The following is a 15,301-nucleotide window of genomic DNA, read 5'->3' as shown; positions in this document are numbered from 1 at the left end:
TACCAGAGACAGTTAAAGAAGGATATTTTCTTTGGCTAGATTTCATACATCTCTTTGGGTTACATTCTGGTTATGCTGGCATTGTTACTACAGCCCTAAAGAGAAGAAAGTGACTTAGTGTTCTAATTACTTAGAACTGTCTTATTAGCTCAAAGATAAGGTGATATTAAAATATTAAAAATGGAAATTTTCTTATAATCATAGATATGATATACATTTTTATTACCCTGTCATTGGCAGATGGGCATCCAAAGAGAAGTGTATGTGTCTTTGAAAGACTCAGTAATTTCTGGAAGAGTAGACACACAATGTGTTTCCAAGGACATGGAGAAGGAGGAGTTGAAAAGTGTGATGAAATGATGGTAATTACTTTTCCTTATTTCAGAAATTTTGGTCAGTGTGAATAATAAACTGCCATTTATAAAAAGAAAAAATACATGACACATTTACTTACATATGCATGTAACACATAGGAAACTATCAAGAGGGGCTGCCTCTGGTCAGGGAAACTGGTGACTGGAGGAATAAATAGGTAAGGGGAAGAGATTTATTTATATGTATATATTAGTGATTCTCAAACTTTTTAGTTTGAGGACTCCTTTAATATTTTGAAATTAATGAAGTTACCAAAGAGTTTTTGTTTATTTGAGCAATGCATTTATTGAAGAGATTATCCTTCCCCCAGTATATTCTTGGTTCCATTGTTGTATTAGTTGGCTATGTATGGGTGAGTTTATATTTGGGGTCTCTAAATGGAACCCAGTTCAGTTCCATTCAGTTCCATTGCTCACGGTGATCTGCTTTTATGCCCGTATCATACTGTTTTACCAACTGAGCTATTAGGGAACACAGGGACAGGGGCTGAGAGGAGCTACTCCATGTTCAAGGTCAGGAGGGGCGGATACCCCATCTTCCAAGGTAAAGAGCAGCGGCTGCGCTTTGCTGGAGCAGCCGTGAAGAGATACCCCACGTCCAAGGTAAGAGAAACCCAAGTAAGATGGTAGGTGTTGCAAGAGGGCATCAGAGGGCAGACACACTAAAACCATAATCACAGAAAACTAGCCAATCTGATCACCGGACCACAGTCTTGTCTAACTCAGTGAAAATAAGCCATGCTGTGTGGGGCCACCCAAGATGGTCAGGTCATGGTGGAGAGGTCTGACAGAATGTGGTCCACTGGAGAAGGGAATGGCAAACCACGTCAGTATTCTTGCCTTGAGAACCCCATGAACTGTATGAGAAGGCAAAATGATAGGATACTGAAAGAGGAACTCTTCAGGTCGGTAGGTGCCCAATATGCTACTGGAGATCAGTGGGGAAATAACTCCAGAAAGAATGAAGGGATGGAGCCAAAGCAAAAACAAGACCCAGTTGTGGATGGGACTGGTGATAGAAGCAAGGTCCGATGCTGTAAAGAGCAATATTGCATAGGAATCTGGAATGTTAGGTCCATGAATCAAGGCAAATTGGAAGTGGTCAAACAGGAGATGGCAAGAGTGAATGTCAACATTCTAGGAATCAGCGAACTAAAATGAACTGCAATGGGTGAATTTAACTCAGATGATCATTATATCTACTATTGTGGGCAGGAATCCCTTAGAAGAAAAGGAGTAGCCATCATTGTCAACAAAAGTGTCTGAAATGCAGTACTTGGATGTAATCTCAAAAATGACAGAATGATCTCTGTTTGTTTCCAAGGCAAACCATTCAATATCACGGTAATTCAAGCCTATGCCCCAACAGGTGACACTGAAGAAGCTGAAGTTGAACAGTTCTATCAAGACCTACAAGACTTTTTAGAACTAACACCCCCAAAAGATGTCCTTTTCATTATAGGGGACTGGAATGCAAAAGTAGGAAGTCAAGAAACACCTGGAGTAACAGGCAAATTTGGCCTTGGAATATGAAATGAAGCAGGGCAAAGGCTAATAGAGTTTTGCCAAGAGAACACACTGGTCATAGCAAACACCCTCTTCCAACAACACAAGAGAAGACTCTACACATGGACATCACCAGATGGTCAACACTGAAATCAGATTGATTATATTTTTTGCAGCCAAAGATGGAGAAGCTCTATACAGTCAGCAAAAAACAAGAATGGGAAATGACTGTGGCTCAGATCATGAACTCCTTATTGCCAAATTCAGACTTAAATTGAAGAAAGTAGGGATAACCACTAGACCATTCAGGTATGACCTAAATCAAATCCCTTATGACTATACAGTGGAAGTGAGAAATAGATTTAAGGGACTAGATCTGATAGAGAGCCTGATGAACTATGGACGGAGGTTCGTGACATTGTACAGGAGACAGGGACCAAGACCATCCTCATGGAAAAGAAATGCATAAAGGCAAAATGGTTGTCTGAGGAGGCCTTACAAATACCTGTGAAATGAAAAGAAGTGAAAATCAGAGGAGAAAAGGAAAGATATTCCCATTTGAATGCAGAGTTCCAAAGAATAGCCAGGAGAGATAAGAGAGCCTTCCTCAGTGATCAATGCAAAGAAATAGAGGAAAACAACAGAATGGGAAAGACTAGAGATCTCTTCAAGAAAATTAGAGATACCAGGGGGACATTTCAGGCAATGATGGGTTCAATAAAGCACAGAAATGGTATGGACCTAACAGAAGCAGAAGAGATTAAGAAGAGGTGGCAAGAATACACAGAAGAACTGTACAAAAAAGGTCTTAATGACCCAGATAACCATGATGGTGTGATCACTCACCTAGAGCCAGACATCCTGGAGTGCAAGGTCAAGTGAGACTTAGGAAACATCACTACAAACAAAGCTAGTGGAGGTGATGGAATTCCAGTTGAGCTATTTCAAATCCTAAAAGAGGATGCTGTTAAAGTGCTGCACTCAATATGCCAGCAAGTTTGAAAAGCTCAACAGTGGCCACAGGACTGGAAAATGTCCATTTTCATTCCCAAAGAAGGGCAATGCCAAAGTCTGTTCAAACTGTTGGACATTTGTGCTCATTTCATATGCTAGTAAGGTAATGCTCAAAATCCTTCAACCTAGGCTTCAACAGTACGTGAAGTAAGAACTTCCACATGTATAAGCTGGATTTAGAAAAGTCAGAGGAACCAGAGATCAAATTGCCAATATCTGCAAACTTGTATGCAGGTCAAAAAGCAACAGTTAGAGACAGACATGTAAAAATGGACTGGTTCAAAATTGGGAAAGAGTCCATCTGGCTATATAGTGTCACCCTGTTTATTTACCTTCTATGCAGAGTACATCATAGGAAATGCCAGTCTGGATGAATCAGAAGCTGGAATCAAGATTGCTGGGAGAAATATCAACAACCTCAGATACTCAGATGACACCACTGTAATGACAGAAAATAAAGAGGAACTAAAGAACCTCTTAATGAGGATGAAAAGAGGAAAGGGAAAAATCTGGTTTAAAATTCAGCATTCAAAAACTTAAGATCATGGCATCTTGTCCCATCATTTCATGCAGATAGAAGGGGAAAAAGTAGAAACAGTGACAGATTTTATTTTGGGGGGCTCCAAAATCACTTCAGATGGTGACTGCAAACATGAAATTAAAAGACGCTTGCTTTTTGAAAGAAAAGCTATGACAAACCTAGACAACATATTAAAAATAAAAAGACATCACTTTGCCAACAAAGGTTTGTATAGTCAAAGCTATGGTTTTTCCAGTAGTCATATACAGTCATGTACATGTGTGAGTTGGACCATAAAGAAGACTGAGAGTTGAAGAATTGATCCTTTCGAATTGTAGTGCAGGAGAAGACTCTTGAGAGTCCTTTGGACAGCAGGGAGATCAAACTAGCAATACTAAAAGAAAATCAACCCTGAATGTCCATTGGAAGGACTGATGCTGAAGCTGAAGCTCCAATACTTTGGTCACCTGAGGTGAAGAGCTGATCCATTGGAAAAGACCCTGATGCTGAGATATATTGAGGGCAGGAGGAGAAGGAGGCAACAGAGAATGAACAGAGAATGAGATGGTTGGATGGCATCACCAATTTAATGGACATGAGTTTGAACAAACTCCAGGAGACAGTAAAGGACGGGCAAGCCTGGTGTGCTGCTGTCCATGGGATTGTAAAGGGTTGGACATGACTTAGAAACGGAACAACAACAATAGCAATTATTTAATATTAATAATAAGTGACATAAAATGAAAATTATGTGACCATAAATATCAATATAAATCCATTAATGATTATTTTTGAGTATATTGAGTTAGTTTTGAATAATTATGAACATTTTTGATCAACAAGGTGGGTTGATTTTTGAGGATGTCCATATTTTTCTCCAAATTGGGTCTATTTATTTTTTATGTTTTTATTTTTCTGATTTTTGAGTGCTAGTGTTATTTCCCTATCCTTAAACAATCGTGTGAATGGGAACCTATCTGTAGATTTGGAGCAAATATCATTAGAGAAATGGTGTCTAGAATTTGTATATCACTGATGACATTTGTTTGGGGACTGATTTCAGGACTGCAGGTGATGATGGCATTTTAAAAATCATTTTAAAAATTAGATTTATTTTTTATTCAGGTATTACTGATTTATGTAACATTATATGTTTCATATATTCAGCATTAATATTTCCACCTCTGTATACAGTATAGCACTATTATATTTCTACTTCTGTATACAGTGTAATTTCCATCTATCACCATGTAGTTGACTTCTTTACCCATTTCACCCTCCACATCCTCCCGTTACCTCTGGTAACCACTACTCTAATCTCTATATTTATGCGTTTCTTTTTATTTGGGTTGGTTTGTCCATTTATTTTTACTTATTCATTTTTATGTAATATTATACATATGAGTGACATTATATGTCTTTGTGCATCAGATTTTTTTCACTTAGCATAATGCTCTCAAGGTCCATTCATGTTGTTGCAAATGGTAAGCTTTCATTGTTTTTATGGCTGAGTAGTATTCCATTGTGTGTGTGTTTATATATATGACTTCATACACACATATATATGTATACACACACACAACAAACTACTACTCAGTCATAAAAATAATGATATCTTGCAGTTTTTCTCAGGTGACACTAGTGGTAAAGAATCTGTTTGCCAGTGTCTGCAATGCAGGAGACATGGGTTCGATTCCTGGGTTGGAAAGATCTCCAGGAGCAGGAAATGGTAACCCACTCCAGTATTCTTGCCTGGAAAATTCCATGGACAGAGGACTGGTGGGCTACAGTCCATTGGGTCGCAAAGAGTAGGACACAACTAAATGATTGAGTAGATACACATACGCTTCTTCATCTGTTCATTCATTGGGAACTTCAGTGATTTTCATATCTCAGCAATCATACCTAATGTGATGAACATAAGGGTGCATGCATGTATCTTTTCAAACTGGTGTTTTCATGCTGTGTGCTAAGTTGCTTCAGTGTGTCTGACTCTTTGCAATCCTATGGAGCATAGCCCACCAGACCCCTCGGTCCATGAGATTCTTCAGGTAAGAATACTGGAGTGGGTTGCCTTCTTCTAGGGGAATCATGGCAACCCAGAAATTGAACCTGTATCTATTATGTTTTTTGCATTGGCAGGCAGTTTCTTTATCATTAGTGTTTTCATACTCTTGGATAAATACCTTGTTTGGGGGGTAACTGGATCATATGGTAGTTCTATTCTTAATTTTTTAAGGAACCTCCACACTGTTTCCCATAGTGGCTGCATCAATTTACAGTCCTATCAACAGTGTACAAGGGTTCCCTTATCTTCACATCATCACCAACACTTATTATATCTTGTCTTTTTGATAATAGCCATTCTAATATGGATGAGTTGGTATCTTACTGTGGTTTTCATTTGTATTTCTCTGATAGCTAGTGATGTTAAATGTCTCTTCATGTGCTTGTTGGTCAACTGTATGTCTTCTTTGGAAAAAATGCCTTTTCAGGCCCTCAGCCCTTTGGATAATGTTTGCTCTTTAGTTGTTGAGTTGTATGAGTTCTTTCTGTATTTTGGATATTAATCCCTTATTAGATATATAGCTTGTGAATATCTTCTTCTGTTTGGTAGGTTATCTTTTCAATTTGTTGTACAGAAGTTTTTTAGTTTAGTGTAGCCCCATTTGTTTAATTTTGCTTTTGTTTCCCTTGCTTGAGGAGACATATTTAGAAAGATATTGCTAAGACTTACATCAAAGAGCATGCAGCCTCTGTGTTCTTCTAGGAGTTTTGTAGTTTCAGTTCTTACATTCAAGTCTTTAATCCGTTTTGAGTTGATTTCTGTGTATGGTGTGAGGTAGTGATCTAGTTTCTTTCTTTTTTTCTTTTTTGCCTGTGGCTGTCCAGTTTTCTCAAAACTATTTATTGAAGAGACTGTCTTTTCTCCACTGTATATTCTTTGCTTCTTTGGATGATGGCATTTTTGAGGAAGTGCAGAACTATATTGTAACTCTGGGATAGTTCAATAAAATACTTCTAATTTCTACCTTTCCTTTTCCCTTCCCTCTCTGCCTCTATCTCTCCTTTTTCCCTTCCTTTCTTGTCAAGACTCAAATGTCTCATGTTTGAAACACATGTTTTCCTTTTGAAATTGTTTAGCTTTAGCACAAAATGCCATTTATACATAATAGAACCTAGGGTACTGCCTGGCATTTATTAGGCTCAATATTTGCTTATTGAACTGAACAAATTGCCCAGATTACATTTAATTTGTTATAGCTCTGAAGTTTGTTCTCTAGTTGTCATATGAAGAAGGAAGACTCTTCTCACCTCTTCTCTAATATACAACTGTATTTAATGTTGTATTGTTTCCTTTTTTAAATTATGATTGTGTTTTAGAATAGTCTGTTTTCACTCTACTTTTATTCTTTCATATTACAGTATAATCATTTTTGTAGTTCTTTTAGATGTAATTTTAAAAGTGTGCATCATAGTTCCTATCCTTTTAATTATTTATTTGTTGCTGTATACTTGTTGTTTTCCAATATTTTAATGCTATAAAAGTGCTACAGTGATTGTCTTGATATATAAGACAATTTTCTTTAGTATTTTGCAATATTTCCTTAATATATTTTTAATATGTGTAATTACTGGGCCAAAGGACCCAGAGCATATTTATTAGGTTGATGAAAAAGTAATTGCAGCTTTGAACCATGAATTTTAAATCATTATAACTAGACTCACACATATCTTTATTAATCAAAATAGGAACCATTACAACCGACAGATTTTTGCCAACAAGAAATAAGTTTATATATTCCTGTAGCATGAAAATCCATGCTTCAGGATTCAGCAAACTCTTGAAAAACATTTTCTACATCCTGCTGGTTGTAATGTATTTTCACTGCAAGAAGTTGTCAAGATGCTTGAAGAAATGGTAGTCAGTTGGCAAAAGGTTGAGTGAATATGACAGATGAGGCAAAACTTCTTAGCTCAATTTATTTAACTTTCGAAGCATTTGTTGTGTGATGTGCAGTTGGGTGTTGTCATAGAGAATTGCACTCTTTCTGTTGACCAATGCCAGCTGCAGGCATTGCAGTTTTCAGTTCATCTCATTGATTTGCTGAGCAACTTCTCAGATGCAATGGTTTCACCTGGATTCCAAAAGCGGTAGTGGATCAGATGGGCAGCAGACCACCAAGCAGTGACCATGATCTTTTTTTGGTATAAGTTTGGTTTTGGCAAATGCCTTGGAGCTTCTTCTTGGTGCAACCCCACTGAACTTGGTCATCACCAGTCGTCATATAAAATTCAGTTTTCATCACACGTCACAATTTGATCAAGAAATGGTTTGTTGATTTTGCGTAGAATAAGATAAGATGACACTTCAAAATGACAGTTTGTTTGACTTTTGGTCAGATCACAAGGCACCCAGTTATTGAGCTTTTTCACCTTTTCAATTTGCTTCAAATGCTAAATGACCATGGATGGTTGACATTGAGTTCTTCAGCAGCTTCTCCTGTAGTTCTAAGAGGATCAGCTTCAGTGATCCTCTCAACTGGTTGTTTTCAACTTCCAATGACTGGTCACCACACTCCTCTTCTTTAAGGCCCTTGTCTCCTTTGCAAAACTTTTTGAACCACCGTTGCATTCTGTGTTCATTAGCAGTTCGTGGGTCAAATGCATTGTTGATGTTGTGAGTTGTCTCTGCTGCTTTATAACCCATTTTGAACTTGAATAAAAAAATTACTGGAATTTGCTTTTTATCTAACATCTTTTCTATAGTCTCAAATAAATTTAAAATAAATAGCAAGTAATAAGTCATTAACAAAAAAACATAAAACAAGAAGTGTGCATTAAAAAGATGTATAACATAACCCACATTTATTTAAGAATATATTCCAATAGCAAATCACAAATTTCAACACTGCAAAATCGCAAGTACTTTGGCACCAACCTAATAGTTACTACTAACATTCAAGGTATAAAGCATTTTTAAGTCTTCTGATACATATAGAATTGCGTTCTGAAAGGTTAACAGCTTTATGTACATATTCTTGCTTCCTTACCTTTGTGAGGATTGGATATTCCCATTAAAGTATTTCGGTATGAAAAAATATATATCAATATTTAACATGCATTTTTTGTTTTTTAATTTTTACAACGTTCTGTTGGTTTCTGCCATCCAACAACATGCATCAGCCATAATTATACATATATCACCTCCCTCCTGAGCCTCCATCCCCTGCCCACACCCTACCCCTCTTGGCCATCACAGAGCGCCAGATTGGGCTCCCTTTGTTATATAGCAACTTCTCATCAGCTATCCGTTTTACACAAGATAGTCTATGTGTGGATGCTACTTTCTCTATTCATCCCACTCTTTCCCTCCCCCACTGTGTCCACTAGTCCATTCTCTACAACTGTGTCTCCATTCCTTCCTTGCAGATAGGTTCATCAATATAATTTTTCTAGATTCCATATATATGTGTTAACATACTATATTTGTTTTTCTATTTCTGACTTACTTCACTCTGTATAGTAGGCTCTAGGTTCATCCACCTCACTAGAGTTGACTCAAATTCATTCTTTTTTATGACTGAGTAATATTCCATTGTATATATGTACTACATATACATTTTTAAAGATATTGGTGAGGCTGAAATTTTAAAATGTATTTTGTTAATCATTTAAATTTTAAACCACAAATGATGCATTTTTCTAAACCTGCTTCAAACATCTTAAATACTGTGTTTTTCCCAAACACATTTATCCTGCTCAACCACTCTCTTTTCTGTCATCAGTCATCTTTCCCAATCTCATCAGTGATGGTTCATATTTCATCATCTCTATCCTAGCTCAACCCTCTCTCAACAGATGATTTTGCCTCCTAAACACCAAAGCAACAGAGGTCATTAACTGAAACTTTGACTTCCCTTTCCTCTGCCTCCAAATGTCTGTTATGTGAGAGTGAACAGCAATCAGGAAATGCGTAAGTCTGTAGGAGTAGAATCCCCTGGGTTGTCAAAGGGAAAAGCCCAGCTGAGAAATCTGGAAGTGATCCTTTGGTGGTGGTGAAGGCCCAAAACAATATTATCTGGGAGATAGAGGGAAAGTTAGTCATTACCACCATGTAAAATGTAATGGTTCCTTCCCTTTAGCAAAATCAGCATTGAGCTAGCATTTAAGGCAGGAAATGCCACACCACTGTATCCACAATACTGTAGCAATGCAATCAGGCATCTCAGAAGGAACCAGGCCAAATTAGAATTTTAATATTTTCTTAAAATCCCTTACAACTTCGCCTTTGCATTTCCTATTTTTCAGTCTTCTGTTCATTCATTCAACCACTGTTTACTGAGACACTTTACATGATTTTAAGAGAGTCAAAAACACCTGTTTTCATGAAACTTACAGTATTCATGAAGTAAATAAGATAAATCATGGTATGATTAAAGGTGATATATGCTAGGCAGTAAAAAGAGAATGAGGAGTTCTAGTGCAGAGGGAAATTGATGGAATTACAAATAGGAAGTTAAGGAAGACCTATCTGATCATAAATTCTGAAAGAAATGAGAGTGCTAGCCATGCAGGTATCTGTGAGATGAACCTAATGAACAGAAGAAAGAGCAAGTACAAAGGCTCTATGGCAGGAAGCAGCCCGATGCCTTCAAGGAGCAACAAGGAGCCCAATATGAGTGGCAGAGTGACTGAGGAGATAAATAGGATGAAAAGAGGTTGGGGGGGGGGTAACTGAAACTGTTCATGGTAGTTTTCTCAGCCACTGTGATTAGTTTGGCTTTTCTTAAGGGTGAGGAGGGAAGTCACTGGATAATTCTGAGGAGACATCAGTTCAGTTCAGTCACTCAGTCATGTCAGACTCTTTGTGACCCCATGGACTGCAGCACGCCAGGCCTCCCTGTCCATCGCCAACTCCCAGAGTTTATTCAAACTCATGTCCATTGAGTCAGTGATGCCATCCAAAAATCTCATCCTCTGTTGTCCCCTTCTCCTCACGCCTTCAATTTTTCCCAGCATCAGGGTCTTTTCAAATGAGTCAGCTCTTTGCATCAGGTGGCCAAAGTATTGGAGCTTCAGTTTCAGCGTCAGTCCTTCCAATGAATATTCAGGACTGATTTCCTTCAGGGTGGACTGGTTGGATCTCCTTGCAGTCCAAGGGACTCTCAAGAGTCTTCTCCAACACCACAGTTAAAAAGCATCAGTTCTTTGGTGCTCGGCTTTCTTTATAGTCCAGATCTCACATTCAAATATGACTACTGGAAAAACCATAGCTTTGACTAGACAGACCTTTGTGTCTCTGCTTTTTTATTATGCTGTCAAGGTTGGTCATAACTTTTCTTCCAGGGAGCAAGTGTCTTTTAATTTCATAGATGAGACATAGCAAGTGAATATGTAGAAATACACAGTATGTCAGATGTTGAAAATTGCTTGGAGAAAGATAGAAACAAGAGAAAAGAAATGGTGATGCACCAGAACAAAGGAGAGAGGACTGAAATTAGAAGTGAGAGGAGAAGTTACAACCAATATCACAGAAATGCGAACAATCATAAGAAAATACTGAGAACAATTATATGACAACAATTTGGGCCATTTAGAAGAAACATATCATCTTCCAAGACTGAATCAGGAAAAACAGAAAAATCTGAGTAGACCAGATTTTTATTATTTATTACTACTCATTATTCCTTATTTATTATTTATTACCACTCATTAATAGTAATGAAACAGAATGAGTAATTTAAAAACTATCAATAAGCTGAAGTCAAAGACCAAAAAGCTTCACGGGTGAACTTGATCAATATTTAAAGAGTTAACATCAAGAGAATGAATGCTTCCAAACTCATTCTACGAGGCCAGCATTACCCAGATACCAAAACCAAAGTTACACACAAAAATTTATAGGCCATTATCCCTGATGAGCATAGATGCAAACTGCTCAACAAAATGTTAGCAAATCAAATTTAACAATGCACTGAAAGAATTATGCATTAGGATCAAGTAGGATTTATTCCAGGGATACGAGGATGGTTCAGTATTTGCAAATCAGTCAGTGTGACACACCACATAACATTAATAAAAATCACATGATCATGTCAATAGATATAGAAAAAACATTTGACAAAAGTCATCATTCATTCATGATAAAAACTCTCTACAAAGTTGGTGTAATGGGAACTTACCTTAACATAATAAAGCCTAAAAGCTAACATCATGCTCAACAGTGAAAAATTAAAGCATTTTCTCTAAGATCACATTTTTTAGTAGTATATGGTTTAGTCTCCACATGTTTGCAATTTCCCCATTTTCTTCCTGTATTTGACTTCCAGTTTTATACTATTGTGTTCAGAAAAATACTTAACGTAATTTCTATAATCTTAATTTGTTGAGTCTTGGTTTTTTCCCCCTGGTATGTGATCTGTTCTAGAAAATGTTCTATATGCACTTGAAAAGAATGTGTGTCCTCTTGTTTTTGGTTGGAATGTCCTGTAGACATTCATTTCAACTTCCAATTTGTGTGTCACTACTTCCTTATTGATCTTCTGTCTGGGTGGTCTGTCCATTGATGTAAGTTGGCTGTTAAAGTCCCCTAATTTTATAATATTATTATCAGTTTCTTCCTTTATGTCTGTAAATATTTGCCTAATTATTTACTATATTAGGTGCATATATGTTAATGAATGATATTCCTCCTTTTGTATTGATCCCTTTATCATTATATAATGTCCTATTTTGTCTTTTGTTATAGACCTTGTCTCAGCCTTGCTCTCTGAAATCTGTTGAGTGTTACCACACCCAGGAGAAGGGGATGAGAGAGAATGAGATTGTCGGATGGCATCACTGACTCAATGGACATGAATTTGAGCAAACCCTGGGAAATGGTGAAGGACAGGGAAGCCTGGAGTGCTGCAGTTCTTGGGGTCACAAAGAGTGGGACATGACTTAGCAATTGAACAACAAAACACCCAGGCTCAGGCTAGGTGCTTACAGACACAGTGCCTTTGTTGCACCCAACAGCTCCATGGGGGTGCTATTATTATCCTTCCCATTTTATAGATTTGGAAATGGGGGGTCAGAGAGTATAACTTGCTCATTATCAGAATGCTGGCATTCAGCAGGATATAACTCCAAGTCTTACTAACTCAGGGTTTTTCAACCTCAACACTATTGATACATTGGACCAGAATATTCCTCGTTCTGGGGACCATTCTGTGCACTGTACGATATTTCCCAACATCTCTGGGGTCCACCCGCAAGATGTCAGTGCCAGTTCCCACCCCATGGAATGGCAAAAACCAAAAATGTCTCTAGACATGACCAGATGTGTCCAGGGGGCAGGGTAAAATCCCCTTGTTTAAAAACCACTGCCCTGACATGAGGGTGGGGGAGGTGGGAGACATGGCAGACATCATCATTATTACAGAGGATGAGGGATAGTGTTGTTACGGAAGATTCTGAATGCTGATATCAATCTCTGACCCAGTCTGGAAAGACAGATGAGTTCAGTTTTTTCTTCTCTGCTTTATGATGAAAAGGACAAAGCCTATTCATTCATTCTTTCATTCAGTAGATGTTGCTGAGCATCCACTAAGTACCAAACCTTGATCTAGCCTTTGAGGAGAAAGCAAGGAACAAGACAAAAATTCCTGTCCTCACATAGGTTACATTCAAGGTAATATGTGAACAAGTGAAGCATGTGGTATCCCAGACAATGATAAAGGCCATAGCAACAGAGCATGCAGGTGGGCCAGGGTGGGTATAGGAATACTGGTGGGGACTTACAGTGTTAAATAAGGTGACCAGGGTTGGCCTCACTCAGAAGGTGACATTTGAGCAGAGACTCATAGTAGGGGAGCAATTGAGGCCAGCTGAAGTCTCAGGGAAGAATGTTGCACAGGGAATAGTAAGTGCCAATGCCCTGGGGCCTCTGGCAGGTTGAGGATTAGTAAGTGCAACCAGAGTGGAATTAGGAGGTGGTGATATGATCAGAGTGTTGTTGGAAGGAAGAGTGTGGGTGATGTCCACAGTCACTTTGTTATTGATCAGCCTCTAAGTTGCATCCGACTCTGCAGCCTCATGGACTACAGCATGTTAGGCTCTGCTGTTCTTCACTATCTCTCAGAGTTTGCTCAAACTCATGTCCATTGAGTCAGTGATGCCATCCAACTCTCTCATCCTCTGCTGCCCTCTTCTCTTTTTGCCTTCAGTCTTTCCAAGCATCAGGATCTTTTCCAATGAGCTGGCTCTTCATATCAGGTGGCCAAAGTATTGAATCTTCAGCTTCAGCATCAGTTCTTCCAATGAATCTTCAGAGCTGATTTCCTTTAGGACTGACTGGTTTGATCTCCTTGCAGTCACTTAGCCAAGGCCATTTCTAGTAGCAGTGCTAGATGCAAGCTTGGACTTTGGAGCTCTCCTTTCCAGCTGGGTCAGGTTACACAAGCCGCTTCCTCCTTTGTACGGGCCTTGTCCTAGAACCAGGCCCTCACTTGAGTTTGTGACTCACCTAGCTGGACCAATGCTTGCAACACCTGGGAAGGTGGGGAGTGCAGGCGGTGCAAGTATAAGTGGAGCAAGCCTGCCAGCTCCCAGCTGTGTCAAATGGTCCTGTCCTGAGCACAGTCTCCTCTTGGCCTCTCCCATGGTAGAAACAGCAGGATGTTGATTTCCTTCCTCCTCCTGCTCCTTGCTACAGTTTGCGTGGCCTTCGTGGGTGTTGGACTATGGGTTTTTGGCAACCACTTCCTCACCACAGACATCCCGGCTGCCATCAGCCATCCAATGAGACTGCGGGTCCTCAACGGCATCTTTCAGCTTTTGATAACATGGGTGAGTTTTGTGTTTTGTTTGTCCCCTCCTCCAGAGAATAATATCCCTGTGTCAGGAAGATCCCATGGAGAAGGAAATGGCAACCCACTTCAGTGCTCTTGCCTGGAAAATTCCATGGACGGAGGAGCCTGGCAGACCTTTGCAGTCCATGGGGTTGCAAAGAGTTGGACATGACCGAGCAAGTTCACTTTCTTTCCAGAGAATTAAGAGCGGGATTAGCAAAACAACGGGCTGCCCTGGTGATTTAGACAGTAAAGAATCTGCCTGCCAGTGCAGGAGACCCGGGTTTGATCCTTGGGTCGGGAAGCTCCCCTGGAGAAGGGAATGTCTACCCATTCCAGTATTCTTGCCTGGAGAATCCCATGGACAGAAGAGCCTGCCGGGCTACAGTTCACGGGGTCGCAAAGAGTCAGACATGACTGAGCAACCAACACTAACTAACTAGAAAAAGGACATACCAGTACTTTCAGTTAAATTAACAGTCACATCATGGCTGTGGAGGCTGACAGTGTATTACCAAACCTGAAGATTTTCTATTGGATAACATGACTCTTAACCTCTTCCTGACGTTTTTCAAGCTGGCCTCAGCTAAGAGCCACAACATTGATTCACTTAATCAAAATGATTAAGCCAAAGATGATTCACTTCCTCAGATAACAGAGAAATTCCACCCCTGTCTTATTTTCTCCATGGCATCCACCATTCTGTGGAGTGGTGAAGACAGGGATAATTGTTCTGAATTTGGGGCCTCTGTTGACTACCTGCTACCTAGAACCAGCCAACCACAAAATAAAAAGATGCAGCAGATGAGTAAATGAGTAGAGATGAGTGCAACTCCAGAATGTGACTTTTTAGAAAAATATTTTGTTGCTTTTGAGAGATGGAAAACTCTGTAATAGAGTCAGATTCTGCTCATTGTTGCTGGTTTGTATAATTTAATCAAATACTTGTAAGTAGATCATGGCAAGGGTTGTGTAAATATTGCCAATTAGGATTTGCTATGATTTTCCAAAGGGCTGATGGAGATTGGATACAGAAGATACATATAAGTCTC

General features: G+C 39.0%; 1 protein-coding gene across 7 annotated transcripts in view; it reads left to right on the top strand.

The window, feature by feature from the left end:
- The window catches only part of AADACL3 (arylacetamide deacetylase like 3), a 109,354-nt gene that overhangs the window by 86,024 nt on the left and 8,029 nt on the right, over positions 1-15,301 (top strand). For 3 of the 7 annotated variants that reach the window (XM_065936055.1, XM_065936054.1, XM_065936057.1), the window contains exon 4: positions 241-362. The exons of 3 other annotated variants lie outside the window; for them this stretch is intronic. In XM_065936055.1, the coding sequence (XP_065792127.1) occupies positions 241-362 (122 nt within the window). Of the gene's footprint in view, positions 1-240; positions 363-14,184; positions 14,248-15,301 lie in introns of those variants that run through there. One more of the 7 variants, XM_065936061.1, reaches the window with a different exon arrangement.

Source organism: Muntiacus reevesi, chromosome 5 (genome assembly GCF_963930625.1).
Source record: "Muntiacus reevesi chromosome 5, mMunRee1.1, whole genome shotgun sequence".
Taxonomy (NCBI): domain Eukaryota; kingdom Metazoa; phylum Chordata; class Mammalia; order Artiodactyla; family Cervidae; genus Muntiacus; species Muntiacus reevesi.
The sequence above is the reverse complement of the archived record's forward strand: the minus strand, read 5'-3'. Positions and strand labels throughout refer to the sequence as shown.